This window comes from Vigna unguiculata, chromosome 9 (assembly GCF_004118075.2).
Source record: "Vigna unguiculata cultivar IT97K-499-35 chromosome 9, ASM411807v1, whole genome shotgun sequence".
NCBI classification, from domain to species: Eukaryota; Viridiplantae; Streptophyta; class Magnoliopsida; order Fabales; family Fabaceae; genus Vigna; species Vigna unguiculata.
In genome coordinates, this window is record NC_040287.1 from 34,485,086 (window position 1) to 34,507,689 (window position 22,604).

General features: G+C 36.9%; 2 protein-coding genes across 5 annotated transcripts; one reads left to right on the forward strand and one right to left on the reverse strand.

Annotated features, from left to right (window-relative positions):
- Positions 1-260: 260 nt before the first annotated feature.
- On the forward strand, positions 261-4,540 carry LOC114196192 (tRNA modification GTPase MnmE). 2 transcript variants are annotated; one of them, XR_003606632.1, is made up of 8 exons: positions 261-882; positions 978-1,099; positions 1,189-1,392; positions 1,906-1,965; positions 2,239-2,377; positions 2,881-2,999; positions 3,515-3,749; positions 4,146-4,199. XR_003606632.1 is itself a non-coding variant. In XM_028086755.1 (8 exons), exons 1-8 carry the CDS (start codon positions 315-317, stop codon positions 4,338-4,340), a joined length of 1,638 nt encoding a protein of 545 aa, XP_027942556.1. In that variant the 5' UTR covers positions 261-314; the 3' UTR covers positions 4,341-4,540. The 2 variants fall into 2 exon arrangements, 1 of the variants encoding a protein (XP_027942556.1); XM_028086755.1 differs by having other exon boundaries at positions 3,519-3,749; positions 4,146-4,540.
- Positions 4,541-5,462: 922 nt separating this feature from the next.
- Positions 5,463-21,003, reverse strand: LOC114162879 (acetyl-CoA carboxylase 1-like). 3 transcript variants are annotated; one of them, XM_028046867.1, is made up of 32 exons: positions 20,405-21,003; positions 19,235-19,606; positions 18,651-18,857; positions 18,411-18,572; positions 18,120-18,212; positions 17,938-18,033; positions 17,684-17,857; positions 17,407-17,500; positions 16,324-16,511; positions 16,192-16,242; positions 16,076-16,115; positions 14,563-14,687; positions 14,363-14,479; positions 14,194-14,268; positions 14,055-14,111; positions 13,840-13,944; positions 13,034-13,120; positions 12,764-12,955; positions 12,496-12,684; positions 12,215-12,325; positions 12,042-12,128; positions 11,783-11,959; positions 11,289-11,366; positions 11,064-11,186; positions 10,581-10,850; positions 10,119-10,459; positions 9,723-9,960; positions 9,268-9,623; positions 8,966-9,179; positions 8,182-8,358; positions 5,913-8,066; positions 5,463-5,803 (listed from the first exon to the last, which is right to left on the reverse strand). In XM_028046867.1, the coding sequence occupies exons 2-32, from the start codon at positions 19,580-19,582 to the stop codon at positions 5,747-5,749; spliced, it is 6,783 nt and encodes a 2,260-aa protein (XP_027902668.1). In that variant the 5' UTR covers positions 19,583-19,606; positions 20,405-21,003; the 3' UTR covers positions 5,463-5,746. The 3 variants fall into 3 exon arrangements, with proteins under 3 accessions (XP_027902668.1, XP_027902669.1, XP_027902670.1); XM_028046868.1 differs by having other exon boundaries at positions 20,363-21,003; XM_028046869.1 differs by having other exon boundaries at positions 20,359-21,003.
- Between the last annotated feature and the right edge of the window lie 1,601 nt (positions 21,004-22,604).

Consider the following 22,604-nt stretch of genomic DNA (forward strand, 5'->3'; position numbering starts at 1 on the left):
TATCCCGTCAACCTAATAACCTAAAAGGTTGATCCATCGAACAACCATTGTTTTCTTTTTAAGAAAAATGCTTTAATAACGCAATAGAGATTGTTTAAAAAATGAGGGTGCATTAGTAGTTATGGGGTGCAGGAAGTAAAATAAAAATAGTCTTAATAGATGTCATACATATTCGTCGGCCTCAAGGGAGTGATGGGCCAAAACCCATGTTACAGGTTAGGAACAGATAAAATGGGCCCTTCTTCGGAAAAGAACGATTGATAGATAGATAGAGAAACAGTAGCTTCAGCCAGACAGAAGCCGAAACTGGATCAATGGCTGCTCTCCGCACTGTGCTTCGTCATATTAACACGTGCGCCACCTTCGCTCCACCGCCGCGCCTTCCTATGGCATTGCTTTTGAGTTGTGGCGTCACGTGGCACTATCTTATTCCCTCCAAAACCTCCAGAACCGTTAAATCCCGTGCTGGCTCAGACAGTTACAAGTTAGTGGTGAAGAAAGACGAAAGGTTGGGAGCGGGAGAGTGTGTCGACGAGGTTGTTGGGAGTGGGACCACAATTGCGGCCATCGTAACTTCGTTGGGAGGGCCACCTGCAGCCGTTGGAATCGTTCGGCTTTCGGGCCCTGGAGCAGTGTCTATTGCGGGTCGGGTGTTCCGGCCCGCCCGGAACTCGTGGCGGCCCACCAGCCACGTCGTCGAATACGGCGTCGTGTTGGACTCCGATGGCAACGTCATCGATGAGGTCTTGGCGGTGCCGATGCTGGCTCCGAGGTCGTACACGCGCGAAGATGTGGTGGAGCTTCAGTGTCACGGGAGCGAAGTGTGTCTGCGCCGCGTTCTAAGGACTTGTTTGGAAGCCGGAGCAACGCTTGCTCAACCAGGTGCGTCTCTGTTATTTTGAATAAACTTAATGCTCTTTTAACCCTCGCTCGACACCCAAATCCAAATTGCTTATTAATGTCTCTGCTTCTTTTAGGCGAGTTTACTCTTCGCGCTTTTCTTAACGGTCGTTTGGATCTCTCACAAGCCGAAAATGTTGCAAGATTAATCGCCGCCAAATCTGTGGCGGCTGCAGATGCTGCACTGCAAGGAATTCAGGTATGTTTAACTCGACGCTGTTTCAGTATTTTACTGTATCATCGTCATCATGTTTGGTGTAAGACTTGGCTGGTTGCGTCTGATGACAGGGTGGTTTTTCTTCTCTTGTTCGATCTTTGAGGAGTCAGTGCATTGAGTTGCTTACTGAGATTGAAGCACGTTTAGACTTCGATGATGAGATGCCGCCTCTGGATTTGAATCTGATTATGGATAAAATCCATGATATGTCACGAGACGTTGAGAATGCATTGGAGACTGCAAACTATGACAAGCTTCTGCAGTCTGGATTGCAGGTATGGTTTGAAACGGTGTATTCATAACATTCTTACGGTATTCACATTTTTTTTTGGTTTGGAACACAGCGCATAGTATGCTGTAATAGGTACATAAGTTTATCTCTTCTCTTACGAAATGGTTTTGACCTAACTCAAACCTACACAACCCATTTGTAAAGTAAGGATTATCTCCACTTACATGACATTATTTTTAGTTGATGGAAACAAATCGTATCTTAATGAGGTTTATAAGACCTATCTTGTTACCTGCCATTGGATCACTCAAAAATATTTATTGCAACGCTTGAGATGTCCAATATTAGGCATAAAAGTGTGCTGGAAATTTTACATAAACTTGAAGAGATGAACAAATTATATAAGTGGGATAATCCTCACTTTACAAGCTGGTTTTATAAAGGTGATTAGGCTTGAATTACTTTGTGATACAACATGCATTTGTCATTCTATGTCTATGTGAATATGAGGATGACTGTTCCTATTTTTTATCCTAATAATATGAAATTCTTTCAGATAGCTATTGTTGGCCGCCCGAATGTTGGCAAGTCAAGCCTTCTGAATGCATGGAGCAAAGTATGTCATTGTGATTTTGGTTATTCGAAAACTTAAATTTGATATTTATTGTTGAATCTTTTATGTAGATATCAACTTTGCTGTTGGCCAACTGAAATCATTCACGTAGTATTTTTGTACTTAATCTGCGTCTCAAGTCCATAATTTATCTTTAAGTGGAAGAACTACACACAAAAAATACATATATGTATATGTATGTATGTATGTGTGTGTGTGTGTGTAAAGCATTGTGATTGTTTTACTTATTGAGCATGATCTTCTTGTAGCATGCAGAGTGAGAGGGCAATAGTTACTGAAATTGCTGGAACCACTCGTGATGTGATTGAAGCAAGCATCAGTGTCAGTGGTATTCCTATAACCCTCCTTGATACAGCAGGCATCAGGGACACTGATGACATTGTGGAAAAGATCGGTGCGGCTTTCTTTCTTTTCTCCTTTGAGTTCAGGATATGTGTAATTTTCCTTTGTTTTTGTATCATCGTCTTTCTCTTGCATCATGTATTGTAGACTCTGAAATATAGACAGATAAGTTTTCTTTCAAATGTGATGTTATGGTGTCTGCAACTTGTTTAAATCCAGGTTTTTTACTGGCTTCATGCAGTGATTCAGTTTTTTATAATATCTTAAACTTTATTGAATGAATTTCTTTTTTGGACAAATTAAATATAGTCAGCTCAAAGTAATTTTATACAAGCTTTGTAATAATAATTGCTTGCTTTAAGTGTAGTTTAAATGAAACACTCGTAAAATCTAGCGAAAATTAGATAGATATACGGCTATAGACTTTACCTGATTTGACTTAGCTATATAGTTGGATTAGATATATTTTTTCGCTCGCGTCTTGTGTTTTGCTACTTACCTTAACATCATTACTTCACATGACGTACTGAAATTATATTTCTATTCTCCTACTAGGCGTAGAGCGATCTGAAGCCGTTGCTAGGGGTGCTGATTTAATTATCATGACTGTGAGTGCTGTTGAAGGTTGGACATGTGAAGACACCAAACTTCTCCAAAGGATTCAATCCACCAAGGTTTGACCATATAATTTTTTTCCTCCTTTCTCGTTTTTTTCATTATATTTAATTACTATTTTGATATAAATAGAAGCGTAAACATTTTATTTGAAGGAGAAATAGTCGCATCGAATGTGGTATCAAGGTATCTATGCTAACTGGGAAGCATCAAACTGTATATGTTACCACAAACATATTCTTAATATGATATGACATGATAAATTGGCATACAGACACCTGGCTGCCTTAAATGCATTGGTATCCTCTAGTCAAGAACGGTAAAAGACTTTTTTCGGCTAGGTGGGATCAATTACATGTCTCCAGAAAGGCCATTTAGATCCTGTAGTGTTACCCCTAAAAATTACATTCTTGCAAGATAATGTTCTTAAACATAATAAATATTGTATTACACCTTTCATTTTTCTTTTAGTATTAAGCTTGGTACCTGTTATTATTTTCTGCCATGCTGTGAGAAAAGAAAAGATGCATATTCATATTAGTCTGCAATCTTTACTTAATCTTTCTGTTGTAAGACAGGAATCAACTGGATCATCCACCCCAGTAATCCTTGTGGTCAACAAGATAGATTGTAAACCTTGTGCTGAGACTGAATGGGACAAAGGATTTCAGAGTCATAAAATTTTCAGCAAACATGTGTTTACATGTGCTGTTACTGGTCAAGGATTACTAGACTTAGAGAGGGCGGTATTACAGATTGTGGGTCTTGAAGGCATTCCTGCTGGGGGTCGCAGATGGACTGTCAATCAGGTAAGCTATCATTTTGGCTTTCCATCTTTCTTACAAATTAGTAGCTTCAAAGTTTTCTTAACCTTTTGAATGGGAAGGGAAGGAACGAACGAATAGACCATGTATCTTTATTTGGTAAATTTGAGCTAGAAGTAATGGTCAAAATTATGCTTAGCTAAGAAGAAAATGGTTGATGGTAAATAACGATGTTGCTGGACTCAACAAAGACTTCTCTGTTTTCTACTATTCCATTTGCACTCCAACCAAGCAATTCTCAAGTGTTTATCTTCTGTTACATGACAACATTCTTGCACATGCACCCTCATACTCACAAAAGAGTAGTTAAATAAGCTTCTTTTTTCTTTGGGGGGGAGGTCTTGTATCTGGATTGTGTTTGCTGATATAACGATTATTCAGAGACAATGTGAACAACTTGTTCGGACCAAGGAAGCACTTGCAAGGTTACAATCATCAATAAAGGAGGAACTGCCTCTGGATTTTTGGACAATTGATTTGAGGGATGCTGCATTGTCCCTTGGACAGATAAGTGGAGAAAATATATCGGAGGAGGTTTTATCAAATATATTTGGCAAGTTCTGTATTGGTAAGTAGAAATACTCGCAATACGTATGTGGTGATTTTTAGCTAGTTTCCTTTACATTTCTCACTCATGTATAGGACGCCAAGTTCAATCTGGCTCAGTACATTTCCCATGGATTTCAAGCCATGGTGATCAGTTTTGTTGTATGTTTCTCGTACTGGTATATATTATCACTTGAACCCCTCCTTGTTTGGTTGGGATGATTTTTAAATTGAGTTGTAGAACTTTTAAATCAACTGTCCAAAAATATGATGCAACGTTGTAACTGCAAATAGGTAATCCGTAAACGCAATTTAGGAAGTTCTTAATTTCACGGTATCCAAAGTCATTTAGTTTCAATGTTAAGTTAAAAAAAAGATCATTTATGTCGAATATACGCATACGCACCAAGGCACTATTGGCCTATAACTGATTGGTTCCCAATTCACGGTGTGTTCCTTGTGTTTCTTCATGCTTGAGTTTGACCATATTCCGAGCACGTATTATGCTCAAATTTCAGAAGGATGTATAACCCTCAAATAGGGGTGGGTAAGCTCTTCGATTAAATGATTGTCTTTATGAGGTCTTTAGTTGTTTGCCCAGGTCCTATTTGATGTCCAAGTTTTTCGTTCTTCGCTTAAGACTTTTAATTTTGAGGTCTTTTATTTGTTATTTTATTGTTTTATGCAAAAATATTTGCCATTATAACATTATGCAAACATGAAAAATGAGGAGTAGTAGGGGATTGTATACCTTTCTTCACCCTTTTGGCTAAAATCACGAGTAAGTAGCAGAAAACGTTGTCAAATTAAGAACACTAATTATTAAAGGGGTTGATATTAGTAAGAAAATTGCTCCAAAAATTGATTTATACCGACTGTTATTTGAAGCCAGAAAGAACATACGAACTAGGCCACTGGTCATGAGAGACTTGAACTGATGGTGCTTTAAAATTAACAATTCTGAAGGGGGTAATGGTAGAAAGGTTATATAATTTTAGCTTTAACTTGAACATTTTGTCATAATTTCGACTTTGTAAAAATCAGAACATTAAATCCCTAATATAAATGTATGGATCAATCAGATGTTACAAAACTTGATAGGTTTATGAGTATTTTCCGTAAATGGTGATTTGAAACTTGATGGAAAGCATATATCGACTACCCAAAATTGTTATTATGCATAGAAATAAAAGTTACACGTTATTACATTTTTATTCAAATGTAGGAAGAGAATTAACTAACCAGCATATAAATAGATGGAACATGGCGATGCTGGTTTTGATCCTCTAACTGCATAAATTAATAATCAATCCAAGACTAATGTCATTTACACTTTGAAGCAACGGATCCCTGCAGTAATGAGGGATATGCTGCTGCCTTCTTTCCCTTGGGAATCAAGAGGATCCCTTACATTTATAAGACACATACAGGGTCCTCTAACCAAGTACCTTTCGAAGTTCATCAGTCAACTTCCCACGACCCGATGGCTCCAACTGCACCAAAATTTCCAAGATATAATGAACCAAGTAATAAACGTAAACAGTTTAAAAAAACAAACATTAACGACATAGCTAATGAAATGAAAAGTTCTAAGTTCTTTACCTTGCTTAAAAGGGCAGCAAGACCCTGAGGTAGAGCTTGCAAATCCAGAGCTGAGTCACCAATGTTTGTCAATTGAAGCAACACTTTCTGCACACGCAGTTCCTTTAGTTTATTCTCGTAATTTGCAGGATTGTTCTTCCATTTGAAGAAGGCTTCATCATCCAACCACGCATCTTCTCTACCATTGGCAATATCAGAACTCAAATACCATTCTTTGAGCAAGTTCATTGCAGATGCATGTGACAAATGGTCACCAGCAGCATCTCTCACACTGTTGATCAGTGACTGCTCCCCAATTCTTCGGTGAAGTCTCTGGTAGAAGACAGCTCGGGAGTTACGCCAGTCCAGAACTTCTTTAATTACACCCTTGGCAGCCATTCTTAAGGAAGTATCATGCAGTTCAGCAAACTTTGTTGCTATCTGGGTATACACAGGCAAAAGCTGTTTCTCACGGGATTTAATCTGCTGCTGTAGGGATTCAAAGGCGGCAAGGTCCCTGTTACTCTTTGCTTCCTGAAGTTTTGCCTTCAGAGTTATCAACTGTTGATCAAGTCTACCCATACACTCTAACAATTCCCTTGTTCTGAATTTTATCTCAATCATTCCTTCTGGCTCAAGGACATTACCTTTAGCTGTTCGATCAGCATACATTTCAATGTGGTCTGAATTTATTTGACTGTCAACAACCACCCATGCACCACCTCGGAGTTCCCCCATCATTGGGATGTACACAAATATGGGTTGGTTGTATGTTCTAAGGTTCTCCACAATAGTTGAACCAGCCTGAAGAATTCCTTCAAAAAGGTCCCTTTGCCCTCCTGAAAAGCCTCTCCAGTTTGCGAGAATGAAAAGCGGGAGCTCTTCTCTATTGAAATCCAATATTGCTTGGGCTGTTTTGGTTGCAGAATCAGGAAACCAGACTTGCCCAGCTTGAGGAACAACCCTCTCATGAGAATCAAGCTGACCAGGATCAGCAGGTATTATTTGCATCACTGTCTGTGTTTCTACAGCAACAATTCCCACAGGGATTCCTCCAAGCTTTGCCCTTCCTGTAACAACTGTTCTAGCCCATCCCTCCAGTGTCTCCACAAAGCTGTCCTTGTCAAAGATGCCTCCCAGCCATCTTCCATTACCATCCAGGGTTCCAGAAATGGCAGCACGAGGATCACACGAGTTTTCTGGTAAATACTCCACTGGCCTTTCTGGAGGATCAAGAGGCTTAACAATGGGAAGCACACCACCTATATGAGAAGGAATGTAGCTAAGCCACTTCAAAATAGAATAAACGCCTTCAAGATCATCGGAAACTGTAAGATGAACAACTCCATTTGTAGCCATGATTTTGGGTCCACCAAGTTGCATGTGAGAACTGTATACTTCCCGACCAAGAAGTTTGTTTAGTGCTGAAAAACCAGTAAGAATTATGGGCTGATCAAGCCTCTGTATGCATCTCATCCCAAGTCTAGCAAGATAAGCACCTATTCCAACAGTTCTACCAGTCACATATGTCAATGTAAAAGTTTCCTTGTATGCCCTGGAATAGGCACCAGCAATAGCCCCACTGCCACTCAAGTTTTCAACCCCAAGGCCATCCTCCTTGCCAACAATGGTATCAATAACCCATCTGGTTTCTCCACTTTCAAGCTTTAATTCATGTGCTATAACTGAAGATCCAATCCGAGCATAGTCCTCAGGTGTTAAATATACATACTGAAAGCCATGCTCAGGACTAGATTCCTCAGACCAACCAACTCTGAAACAGGATTTGACTTCCTCTGCTACACCTAAACGGGCACCAGAATTTGCTGCTAAATAAATTAAAGGTAGTTTTCTTTTACACGCAAGATCTGTTACTGCACGGAAGAAAGCATCCTCTCTCGGTCCAAAAGAACCAGCCTTGAAGGTCACATCATTTGAAACAACCAATATTGTTCTTCCAGATGGGAACTCAGGGGTACGCATATCCATAAACCAGGCTACCATACCAACATCATTGAGTCCAGGGTAACGCTCCACAGGAACAAGAGGAGAACCCCAGCTACCTTCTCTCTCTGCAAATTTAAGCTCTGTTACCTTTAGAAGACTTTTATCTTTGGCTCTTTGAAATCCCGGTTGTTGGATTGCCCATGACTGTTCCAAAGCTGTTTCAAATGCCTGCAAGAATTATATCTCTTCAGGAAACATGGTTTGACTTCTTGTGTCATCCAGTCATAACAAAAAGTGGAACACTTATATTTCAATTAAATTCATTAAATTAAATAGCACGTACAAGTGGAAAATCATAGCAATATGTGGTGCTGTTCTTTCTTGCTGAAAGACGTTTTCGGTCAATAACTCCCAAAGGTTGATAATTTTCGTTCACTGGTACACCATGCAGTGGACCCTTAACCGAGACTGAACTGTATACCACTTTATGAGTGCTGGTATCCTCCTTTTCTCGGTATATCTGAAATTATACAAATTAAGAATCAAATCAATATTTATAAATAATTCCCATTAATAATCCGTCAAATGCATGAGATATAGCTAAAAATGGGAATATATTGTTGACCCAACAAATTGAAGGCCACATTGTCCACATATACATATATATATATATATATATATATATATATATATATATATATATATATTACTCTGTAAATGTCACAATTCGTGAATACCGATCAAATTTTCAAGATATCACGAAAAGAGAATAAAATTCCACTTGATAAAAAGACATTAATCTTCTGACATTTTCCCTGCCCAAAGAGCATTCATTATCTATGCAAAGTTTTTAAAACAGCTCTTCTATAGAAACTCAAATAAATGAATTGCTGACACATGAGCTGGTATTTATCAAATGCTTCAGGTTAATAAATACTTTAAAGGAATGGAAAAATGTAATGGTGTTTGATGCTAATTAGCATTTCTATATCAAATATATGCAAAACAGTCCTTGTTAATTATTAAGGGCTCACCTTTGCTAGTAAAAAACCTTTTAGAAAGCTAATCAGAAAAGTTGTGGCATGCGGAAAAGATTTTCTTGAAATTTTGAAGTAAAATAGACTTACATGTACAGTGCATGTATGACCAGTCACATTGTTCACAATGACCCTCCAAGCACCATTTGCCTGTCCAACGGCTGCCATCCAGAGCTTGACTTCCCACACAACAACCCCTAATCTATGCATTCTTACACCAACGGATGAATGGATCTCCTGTGCCAGTTCTTCCAAGATTGCCTCAACTGTTGTTTCTTCTTTCCCAGCATCTATATTAATTCTCCTGGTATTAACATCCAAATGTAAGACAGAGACAAAAGCTTGGCCATATGCTAAAAGAACATATTTGACAAGTTTGTAGCTATAGTTACTTGGGATAGGGAACAAGATCGTCCATTTGTTGCTCCCGTATGATATAGAGGTACATATGAGCATGCTCAGATTTTATATTGGCGTTGTGTGCGTTAAGTTCCAACTCCTCCATTGCAGCCATCAAGGACCTAAAAATGCTCCTTGAAGTAAAGGACATAGCCAATTGGGTTCGAGATGTTTCTGCATCCAGCCTTTGATATGAAGAAAATCCTTCATTTGTGGTTGGCTGTCTTAGAAGTGTACGAAGAAACATTCTTTGAATTGGTTGTGGCTTGTTATCCGTAACCGTGTAGAGGTGCCATTGACGATCTCGAGATGGAGTGTACCGTATATTCTCATAGCCCTTGAGTTTGTCCTATAAACAGACCAATGCTTAAGTTTAAGATCTAGCATATAAGTGGAATTTGCCTTCTCACACCTTCTAAAAGTACAGGGACTTGAAAAAATAACTAACCAATTCAAGATAAATGGATAGAGGAGGTTCCAGATGACGCAACAGAGGTTCTTCCGCATAGTACAGCTTTTCTTCTGACCAGTGAAAAGAGTGCCTCATTGGGGCACGTCCTTCATCCCTTTGGATGATACAACTGATTACACCGACGCCTGCAGCTCTAATGGTAGAGCCTACTTCCTGCTCTTTGAGTATTTTAGCTAATTTATTGATTCTTTCTTGAGCCTGATCCTCATCACCACTGCAAAACACCAGAAGTTGCTTGTGTCAAGAAGAAAGAGGAGGCTCATATCAGAGCTAAAGAGAGTATATTAGTCCATCTATACTTTGTTTTCTTCTAGGAAACTGTAATTTTAATTTTAGTTAGTGGTCCCATATGAGTATTTACTGAAACAGTACCTGTCTTGCAATAAACTCATCTGGTTGTTGATGCCCACTAATCCGATATGCATCATATTACCATGGTTAACTGGTCCCGCAGAACCACTGGTCGGTGCTTCATGAAGGTGATTGGTCGCCTCCTTCAATGCAGCACTGATAATTGCAGACAAAAATTGAAGAGATTTAATTACAACCATCACTCCCCATTTTTTCTCACTGTCTTTCTCCTCCACTGATTTCTTCGAAGTTTGGTCTTCAACCCCATTCTTCCTTTCAATGTACTCATCATAGAACTCCCACGTGGCAATAAGACCAGATCTGTGCCATTGCATCCTAACACTCCCTTTGACAAGATAAGGCTGATAGCAAATACTAGAAGTTAGAAAAGCATGTGATAATCTCCTTTCATCACCACCCCAATGCCAAATATAACAGTTGGGAAAATTAAAAAATATGAAACTAGCAGTAAAACTGAAATACCTGGTAGAGTCTGCGAATATAAGTTTCAACGACCCTCCTCTGAAGGGTGTGATCACTATGATCAAATAAACCCACAAGGGCATCTTCAACAGCCAAAGGAGCACTGACAAGGTCTTCCATTCGGTCGTTGATGGCACTCTTCCTCTTGGGAGTATCAATATTTTCACCATCCTCTGTGAACATCTCTAGTTCAGAGAGACTTCTAGCAATGTTGGATCGAAGTTCGCTTAATTTAGTTTGTTCCAGCAGTTGACTTGCCTTTAGTGCCAACTGCATAAAAATAATTACAAATCAGGATTTTGCTCAAAATATTCCAAGGATGTAAAAGTATCACCCGCAAGATGAAATGGAAAGTAGATAATTGAAGGATATATATTCACAATGCTCTCCAAGTAGAAGAGATGCCATGTCCAGAAAATATGTGATGAATAACATGAAATTCTACTTTTAGCTTGAACAGAATTTCTCAGGGTATTGTCCAACCTCAGAATAACTTGTATGGTTGAGTAAAGAAAAACGGATTAATTGATCCCTATAAGCAGCAGGATTAGGGTAAACCAATTTATCCATTAGACGCAATATCAGCTTATTTTTACTCTTGATGCCCTGAAAATCACAAAAAATGCAGTTAATTCAATTGCTGTATAATGTCAACAAGACATCGAGGAAGCAAAACACCCTTGCTGAAGTTGTTATAAAAGTTCGTACCTGATGAGAGAGCACAATATCAACAATCTTCAATAGATCCTTCTTGTATTGAAGACGCAGACGTTCAATTACATCAGCCTAGACATCAAGGGAAGGAACATAAATATTCTAGAAAACTAAAAGATAAAGAAAACTTTTATATTAGAAGAGTTACTTAGTTCCTCCTAGTGTATATTTTGTGGCCTGATAGACCAGTAATTTGTAACTTCAAATGACAGCCAGAAGAAGAAAACTAAATATTTTTATAAGTTTTTATATAAAGCTCCCCAATAAAATAAAGAAACCATTTGATTTAGACAAAGAAAGAAAATTATATAATTATCAGTTTGAATCTTGTAAAAACTAGAAATAAAATGCACAATAACAATGAACCAAAGATTCTTATAAGTATTAACATCAACCAGAAAAATACTTCCTTTGTCGGTAGAAGTCATAAAAGGTCAAAACAGATTGCCACACAATATCAGTACAAGCAGCTGAATAATTATAATAACCTGAATATTATCGCTAAATAATTCCTCAACAGAAAGATACTCTTCAAAAAGGGATTGAACAATTATATGGGCATGGCTCTCTCGTCCACCCTCATAAGACTTAACAAGACTCAGCAGAGGTTCAACTAGTCTTTCTTGGGCTCCTTTTTCTTTCTCGGGACAGGAAGAAAGATGAGCCTGCAGTGTAAAACATGCCTCATAAATTATTCATATTAAATGGGGAAACATCAAAATGAACAATTCCGGAAAAGAAACTTACTTCAAGAATTCCCTTCAATAATTTGGCGGGGAAATCAACAATTTGGGAGCTTGAAATCCTCTCAAACTCCTTATATTTTGATTCCAGCTGAAAAGCCACAAGTTCAACACCAGCTCAGATTACTTTTAACGTACTAAACCACATTAAAAAAAATCAGCATGGTATCTCTTTACCTCATTCTTTAGATCTTTGGGAAGACGGGTTGCCAGAACTGCCAAGCACTCTTGCCATTGAAGGAAAGGCAACTCAGGACTATCAAGACAATTAAGCAAACTTTGCACAACCTGTGATAGTTGTCTAGCTTGTTAACAAGACAAACATACATATATATATGTCTCATAATAATAATAATAATAATAGAATCCAAAAATCTCCTATCCGTAACAGATTACTCAACCACCTAGAATGCGATAAAATTATAGTGTTTATAAATCAAGGTGAAGACTTCACTCACTTCATCAATATTGTGCTCATACCCAGCAAGAATCATCCTTGCAGCATTTAAGCTTGCTGCACACTTCTGATGAACTTTACCAGAAATTGCAGTAGGAGGTCCCAGGACTGGGAAGCTCCCTGTGAAGGGCTCTGCCTTTCTTACAGCTGAAGGATCATCTAGGTCAAGACTTGCTATAAGTTCACCAGCCTGCAAAAAGTGATAATATATTATTTATGTTCTTCAATTTTAGCACCTGTACTTCTTTATGGAATTGAATGCTAAATACCTGCATTGCTTGACCTTCAGACATTTTGAAATGAATAATTCCAGAAGCAGGTGAAAGAAGAGGCATGCACATTTTCATGACCTCAACTTCAGCATATGGTGTGTCAGCATCAACATGACTGTCATCTGCGACCAAATATCTCAAAAGCTTGCATGGTGTCTCCGCCATCAACTTCGATGGATCATGATCATTCTGTATAGACAATAAAAGGTTTAAAAACTTACCTTGGACACAAAAGAAATAGTTAATGTTAAAATAAATTCATTTAACCTGAAGCAAGCAAGTCCTTCCATCTATTAGAAGGCGAGTTCCAGCTGCTTCTTCCTCTGCATATATTACATGACTGTTTCCATCCAGCTGTAACAAGTGGAAACTTCTAGTTAATAACTCAAGAATATAGAACAAAAGACCAGTCATAAAATAGGGATGTTTAGCATAAACTACACTATTAGCCAAATTGAAGATGAAGTTATTGATGCAACCAATACTTATTTAGTTTATATTTTCTTTTGGTGAATAATTTACTTTATGACTAGCATTAATTACAAAATGCACTTTAGATGCACATCATTTCTTCTAAACAGCCCAATCATACACTATCCATACTAAAGTATTATTTGTTGCTTTACCAAATTTCTTTCCAGATATGGTTTGCTTTAAGTCTTAACTCTGATTAAATAATGCAATCATTAGATAACGATAAATCAGCTGTACGTAAATGCCCACATATGTCTGGCAAAAAAAAAAAGGTTTGAAGATCTCCAGAAAAAATAAAGTACTTTTTCATACATAACATTTCTGTAACATACTGATAGAGAAGCACAATGCATTCACAAATACTCTATGCTAAACGATTAAATCATGATACTAAAATTTTAGAAATCAGAGCAGCAATAGTTTATGTCTATATCAAGGAAATTATAGCAAAAGAATCTCATTAAGATTGAAATAGCAATGCAAAATGTTCACAAACCATGGGATGATATAATTTTGAGTATGATGAATAGTACTGTCGTGGGGAAAAGTGCAAGATAAATAGCAAGCATAAAATAGGTGTTTAGAGAACAAATACTTGCCTGCATAAGCAAACCTCCATCACGTAAAGTATGTATTTCTGCTTCTATCTCTGATTGATTCATTCTCAATCTATAACTTCCAGATCCACCTCGTATCATGTCAATCTAGAAATTGTTTTACAAGATGAGTTACACAAATTTATTCTCGCCTGATATGGCATAAGTCTCAACAAAGATAAGTAGAAAACCAAATTGACATTTATAAGAATACTTACTGTATATTTGCTTCCCTCAATATTCAAGGACACTTGAGAATGGACAAGAGATATGTGCTGTAACAGTTGACAAAAAAGATTTTCATCACTATAGGGTTTAAAGGCACTGAAAACTATAGGGTCTTCCCATTCACAATACCTTGGGAGGGATTTGTCCCTTTTCAAGATAGCCAACATAGTCTGAAACCAAAGCTGCACTGCTAGCAGAAGCTTTCTGCATTAATTGAAACAATCACGGTTATGAATGAACATATGAAACTAACAAAAGCTCAAGGAGATAACGGATATAACAAACGAAGTTTGCTTACATAGAGTGCCCCTCCAACAACAGAAAGATACCAGGGAGGCCTCTCTGCTCTAACACGCATTGCAATTCTACTGTCTAGCCAACCTGTGTGAATTTTGTTGTCTCTGTAGTCAGAAGCCTGTGATCAAATATTGGAATATTGTCACTTCAGCATTTTAAACACCTTTCACAAAACAATTTGTAGTAGTGTGAGTAATTTACATTCAGAAGATCAATGGTGTAATCAACATTGGTACGGATTTCTCCCCGAATTTGAATCTCCTTCAGCCCTAGAACCATATTTGCAATTGCTAAAGCCCTAGATTCTCCAAAAGCAAACACATGCCCTGAGGTAAAAGAGACCAGATTAGAAGATAGTATAAGGTGAGTATAGTATGGGAATTGTGTAAATACATGCATGATCCTTAAGAACAAGAATGTTAAGGAGAATTTATACCCTACCGTAACAAATTCACCAATAATGAAGTTTGTTATATGCATTACTTAACAGAAGAATCAATATTTCAAAATCATTATCAGAAGCTCTCACTAAATCTGAGAAAACTGAGTGGACATGATGTTTTGCTTCTTTTCCCAACAATGATCATCTCTATTCCCTAGTACCTGTAATCTAAAAAACAGAACATCCCTCCATTTCCATGACATTTTTCCTGCTCCACCCCTATAATTTGCAAAATGCCACTCTGTCTCTTTTTGTTTTATCAGATTGAAATATAACACAGGAAAAGAAGGTTGCAAAATTTTGAGTAAATATATAAAATGTTGTTAAACCTTATATAATATTGGGTGATACTTAGTCCATTTAATACCACTAATACAGATATGAGGACGACAACCAACATAAAACTGCAGGGACTATGAGAAATTATTATGCAAAGCTGCTCGTCGAAATATGGAAGAGGGTCATTGTACACAACCTTATTCTTGCATACGCAAAGAGGGTATTTTTGGATTCAAACTCATCCAACTAGTCACCAAGGCGCAACTTTATTGTTGTGCCAAGGCTCACCCTTAAAAAATTATTACCACTGCTTAGTGTGGAGACCTATGAAGAACAATTTTACATACACAAGCAAATGTGCCTGCACACATCTGTTTGACACATGCATTGAAATTTCCGTTTTCCCAACCTTTCATCAAATCCAACTGTACATCCTAGCTCTTGGCTCTACTACTAAAAGATCATGAGTTCATGAGTTCAAATATTAATCATGTGTCCCATAACAAGTGAGGTGTACTGCTCATTATGCATTGAAAGAAGGTGGAGAAGGTAAAAACAAACAAAATATATCCACATCGTGATGTATCTACTAGATTCCATCCTATAATCTCAAAGAGAAGATTGTCCAACTGATTTATAAGTTGCACTTCACGAATTGAGGCAAGTGATGTGAAACTTTCTAACACCCCTCCTCTCTAGATGCCTACCAAATTGGAGATGCCACCGGAATATGTGATTCAAAGATAGGCTGTATATAGGCTCTTCTACAATGTTTACACCTTAAAACCACTTCCCATTAAATGAAGTTTTCCAACAAACGTATAAGGTACACCCTAGAATTGAGGCAGGTGGTGCGTGAACTCTAAACATTATCAACACAATACTATGGAATATGCAAGTTCCCAATTGAAGATCATAATGATATATTAGTCATTTGAAAATCAACAGTAGTTAATTTGTTTACTTGTTTAATTCATTAATTTTACTACTTACCAAACTGTGAATCTGAGAATTCATGAATTCCTCCTCCAGACTGCAAATATATAATTCAACAAACTTTAGCACCACAACATTTGTTATGCCTGCATCTGAAGAAACAGAAGACTTACCTTGACAGAGAAGTATGCCCACACATTTGGCTTGCTTTTAAAGCTAAGCTCCTGCACAAATACTTGAACTCAGTACATGTTACACGATGAATGAAGCAACAGATGATATTGATGTTGGACTTGGTAGTTAACCTGCACTTTGCCACTCGTAGGCTTAAAGCCATCATCGGGGTCCTCACTAGTCACTCGCACAGCCACACAATGACCTTTTGGCTTTGTGGATTGTGCTTTGTCAAAATCAAAAGGGGTAGCTAAAACTGAAGTTTTTCTCCAAGCATCATATCCACCACCATGCTCCACCCCATAGAAACGCCTTATCTCTGTTAAAGGAGACACATGAAATACATGTAAGAAATTAAATAATAGAAAAGAGGAAAGCAAATAACAGTAAAGAATAATTTAAACTATTCATTGGGTCCCAACCGTTTTCCTCATTTTAAGTTTCAGTCTATACGAGAAAATTGTAATCTTTAGTCCCTAGTAAAATTTTAATGGAAATTAAATAAGGAAGGCTTAGTAGCAGATTTACACTGCAAGAAAAAATCTCTAGTTTTGGGTATAAGGCAAAATCTTATCTTTTATACAAATGTAGGGACTAGGACTTAAAGTTATCTCATGTAGGGAATAAATTTAAAGCTGTGACAACTATAATGAAGTACCAACTCTGATCCAGACACCGGACACACACTAACATGGACATCAGGATATGGCTAATGTCCAAAGTACAGGACACAGCAACACATCTAATATTTATTTTAATATAACAAAAATCTCAAATGAAAATGAAAATTTATATGATTCACACTAAAAATAAATTTGTAAAGTTATAGTTTTTCTACAATAATGGCTCTCAATTAAATTTTTGGAAACATACATCTTAAAAGTTAAAATAACTAGTTTAGCCTTATGAAAAAAACATCAACAGAGATATTATGAGGCTCACAAGTTTTATAATATAAGTTGGTTTCTTCTAATTTTTCTTATTTTTTTATGATAGCAGTGTCTAGGAAGTGTTTAGTCAAAAATAGGTGCGGCTCACTATCTTTACTTGTGTTCAAATTGTGTCTAAGCTTCCAAGATTTTTTTTCTCAAAGAAATATAAGAACTAAAAAGAATAATTATGACATTATTAGAGTGTCAACATGTGTTATGCTATTTTACATTCCTAGGGATCAAATCAATAATTTAACCTAAAGAATATATCTGAAGTTGTACCAGGAATTTGCCAGAGGGGGACACCCATTCCAACGGCAACTTGGGCTGCTGGCAGATTTATCTCTGCTATCCACTCAGTAACAGGATGTTCAACCTATATAACAATAACAAAAACAATCACTGATGGTTAAAAATAAAATAACATAAAAACAAAACAAGGTCTAGAAAGTAGGAAGAACTGATTTCAAGCCACGCCACCTTTCTAACTAATCTCCAAAATTATAACAGAAGCATTTCCCAAACATAAGTATTAAGCTAAAAGGTAGTTGAAGGCTACCTGTAGCCGAGGGTTCAACTCTAGAAAGTAGTACTCTCCAGTTTCCATACTATAAAGGTACTCAACAGTAGCCGCCCCGACATAATTTACTGATTTAGCCAACCTTCTAGCTGCTTGCTCAAGTTGTTTCACTGTCTCTATGGGTGCTACGGTAATGGGACCCTCCTCAATAATCTGTTACAGACGATTGATTAGGTAAATTGAGAGATTCAATTCACCATGGCAATTTGTTGGGCAACAAAACGTTTGCGTACCTTTTGGTGCCTCCTTTGAACACTGCAATCACGACTATGCAAAGCTGCAACATTTCCGTACTGATCACAAAGTAACTGGACTTCTAGATGTCGACTCTATTTAGAACAAAAGAGATTATCAGAATTCGACCAAGACCCTAGAATCATGTTCTTTCAGATCAAAGTTCAGTGGATTATCTAACCTGGGATGCAACCTTCATTATAAATATAGGTGAACCCGGAACTTCACCTTGGACTTGCTTGAACAATGCCCTTACCTCATCATCATTATGAACCTAAAAACCCACATGACTGTTAGTTTCTAAATTGAACCAAATAAATCATACCAAAATAAAATCCGCACAAGAATGTTTCTTGTTCTTATAGGTATATACGGAGTTTCCAATTTGAAAACAATTAACATACTCCTGGAAGACAAGGTAAGGTTATAGGATTTTCTAAATGCTACAGTAGTGTTTATGCAAGAAGCAAACCTTTCTTATGCCTTTACCACCACCACCCCAAGATGCTTTGATCATTGCAGGGTATCCTACAACTTGACAACTTGCTACAGCTTCCTCTGTTGTATACACACACGCTTCCCGATAAATTTCGTCAGGAATAGTAACCAAGGAACTTTCAGGAGGAATTTTCACCTGTAAGAAGAAACTTCAACTCATGAGCAGGGCATCTCTCACAAAAGAAAAGCACTATAATAGGAGATTGAAATCTACATGAGAACCACTCCATCGAAGAGTTGGCACTTCTGCTGCTTGAGCAATCAAGGATGAACCAATTTTATCTCCCAATGCAGCCATAGATATGGCAGGAGGTCCAAGAAATACAATTCCTTTTGCTTTTAATGCATCTGGAAGCTCAGGATTTTCTGAAGCATGACCCCAACCAGGCCACACGGCATCAACATGAGTTATCTCAGCCATCTGGGCAGTAAATTTTATGCCAATAAACAGAATTTGTAAGTTATATAGGTCAAAAAAGAATAAGTACTACATAAGCACTCAAATCACTATAGTAACAAGAATGAACTGCATTGAGCTATAGGCAACAACAACGTATCCAGCAACAGGAACAAATTGTGCAATACCAATTTTTGTAGAATGAATATTTTATGTCTGGAAGATCAATAGCATTATGTTCGTTGTAAATGACATTCAACTTGATAACTTTAAAAAATCAGAAAAATTAAATATACATGGCCAAGTATGATTTCCATCCGTACTGTCTTTTCTTTACTTTCCTTAACAAAATATGCATGGCATTTTGAATTACAAAATCTCATGAAGTCAACATCACACACCTCAAGAATAAGCTGCACATTGGCATAGTTATTGTTATTGGTCCCACCAGGTACTTCCACAAATTGATCAGCTATTCTGATATGTTCGGCATTGATTCGCATGTCCTCTGGAGTAGCCATGGCAACCAACAAGATGGCTTTTTCTGTGCCAAACGTCTCATTGGCCCAGCTCCTAACACTACGTATAAATTTGACTGCTGCCATTCCATTGTTTGCAATTAAAATGCTATGAATTGGCTTGTTTCCGCCAAGGGCATTGCAGAATTCATCTACTTCGGATATTGCAGCAGGGTGCCTATTTGGCTGTACACTATTTGCATATCCATTCCGACGCCCAACGTCAGCCATTATTGTTCTCCTTCTGTATGTCTCCTGTGTACAACATAACAAAAAAATATTACCAGCAGCTCAAGACATACGAGAATAAATTAGGAGCTAGGATTTTTTTTTCAATTTATATTGCTTGTTCAGTAAACTTTCTGAAGAATCATTGAACCAACTTATTATAATAATGAACTCAAGATAAATCATATAAATAAGAAGTAAAAAAATCCATCTCATCTTTTACTGGCATCTTCGGCATGATGTAAAAGAAAATGGATAAACCAAAGAAAAAGTTGTAAAGCTCTTTTTGGTCAACCACATATGGACTTGGTAAGAAACAACAGATTTGGAAACACTGACAACTGTGGCTGACACGATTAACTCATTTTGGAAAATCGGGATTCCAAGCATAAAATTCTGTCACAAATCAATTTCTCCCAAACCTGCAGTTTTCACTCTAAGATACAAACAATCAAACACATCCTACTGGTTCACTCTCACTCTCAGATGCGGTATGGAGAAACCATAAATTGCCAAAGAAAATTATAAAACAACAGGTCAGCGTCTAATGAGATAACTCACTGCTACCTTTTCAATCAATTAACCCCTCTCCAACTTCCGATTCAGCAAACAGACAGATTTTATACTAGAGCAGACAAACCCAAAACCAATTCCAAACAAAAGGACATAAAAAGGCTCTTCTTTTCCTTCACCAACAACATACAATTCACAGAGCTTTTAACATTAAGTGGGTGCGCAGAAAAAAAAAGAAAAACAGAAATGAAGTCAAAGAGAATTACACACGGGGAACACAAAAGGCAGAAGAGAAAGGATCACAGCACAGACCTCCGGAAGAAAGAAAGCTGGGCGGACGAAATCAAGAATTTGTTTTTGTTGTTTTTAATTTTATTCTACAAAATTGGTGGGAGTTGGAGAAGAAGCATTGAGAGCTTAAGAAGGTGGGTTACAAGTGAGAGAGTTGTTGGGGTATTCCATGTGAACGGTGATGATGATCAGTGACAATGATCATGCATAAACCAAACCAAACCAAATAGTGAAAAAGTTGGATGGGATTGAGTGAGGTAGGTTTGGGTTGGGTTGGGTCTCTCTATTCAATGAAAGCTGCACGTGGTACCTGCCTTTGCCACACCTCTTGAGGAACTAGTATTAGTAGTAGTAGTAGTTCCCAGCTACCCCCTCTCTCTCTCTCGTGCTTTCTCTCTCTTTGTGAGTGATGCGAATAAATTATGGTGATAATTCAAATAATCAGTAAAAAAAGGGTTCAAAGAATTGGGGTTTGGCTGGGTAGAAGAAGGAGATGTATGTGACGTCATCAAAGGGATGAATGAATCTAATTAATCTACCACAACACATGTAAACAAACATGTAACATGATTGAGGTGCCTCTCTTGACTATGCGTTGTGCTCTGTTGTTTTGTTCTGTTGGTGGTCACTGCTGTTGTCCACCAACCCTTCTTCCTTCTATGAGTAGACGTTGATGAGTCAAATATGGAAGCTATGTTCCTTCCTCCAATTTCATCAATTTCAATTACTGCAGCCATCGTCTCCACTTCTATCCATTTTTAGTATTTTTTTTATTTCAATTTTTCATTATCCACATAAGTACATTCTAGTTTCAGTTTATCAAATCAAAATTTTATGGAATCAACATTTCCTTCTCATTTTTTTGTTCGCCGTCAAATTTTTTTTTTTTTTTACGTTAAAAACAAGATTGTTGTGTGTTTCAATTAAAAAAATCACTTCAATAATTTACTCAATAAACGTATTAAATTTTGTAAGCTTTTCAAAATAGAATTTGTCTTTTTAATCGAAAAACATCAAAATATAAGAAATTCGTGTAAGTTTATAATTGTAAATTTCTATTTTATAGTAACCATTTTAAAATTAAAAAACTGGGAACAAATCTTAATTTACACAACATATATGAAAACTAAACTCAGATTTAGTAAGTGCATTGCACGTGTGTGTACCTTCAAATGGGACATTTTATTTTGTCTACTTTTTTCCTAGCCAGATTTAAACTTAATGTTTTTAGTGGCCGTGATTAAGGTATAAATAACATAAGATAGTGATGGAAAAAATTAACATTGTTTAATGGCATAAGAAATGATTTCTTGTACTACTTAACAGACTGTCTTTGTCGTTAGTTGAATGGGTAAAATTGTAATTCACTGATTATTTGTTAATAATTAATATTGACATATATATATATATATAAGGATATATAGAATTTCAATAAATTTTGCTTCGCCTATAGTTGGGAGTTAGGTCTATTCATGACATCCACACCTTTCTCTACCGCCCCTGATTTTGGTTTTAATTTAATGTGTGAGGTGAAAGAAAAACACACACCAAAAAGTCCTACTTCATTAATTTTTTTATTTTTTTAATTTTTGTTACATAAATTTCACAAGGTAAAAGAAAATGGGCTCAAAGAACATGAATTGACTCAAAACGCAGAACTTTGTGAACCAACCACATGTTTGAACCAAGACTTTAGAATTTGAAGTATGAGAAGAATGATTTTGTTTGTTTTGCAGAAAGAATATGTAACCATTTTGTGTTACAAATTGGGTAGGTGAGGACCAGTTTTATTTTGGTAATATACGTCAATAGTTTATAAGTGGCTGTGCTTAGGTCTTACGTAGAATGAATTTTTTTTCTGGCTCAGAATAATTTCAACATGGATTTATATGAACTACACGTGCCTATTGGCCAAGCACAAATTTGTCAAAATAGCAATGTTATCACAAGAAGCATCATACGGCCAGACAAACATCCTATTTCTTCACATGCTTTTCTAATTATTAGATCCTCCAAACCAAAATTACTTATACCGTATATATATAAGTAATGTACATGATTATTGGTGATTACATGTTATAAAGACATATAGGTGAGGAAAATCTTAATCTTGTAAAATTTCGTGATAATGAATTAAACTTCAATTTATTAACTAGTATGGTATCATAGGTTTTTATAACAAGACTTATTATGATTATTTATTATCTAGTATTAGAATTTG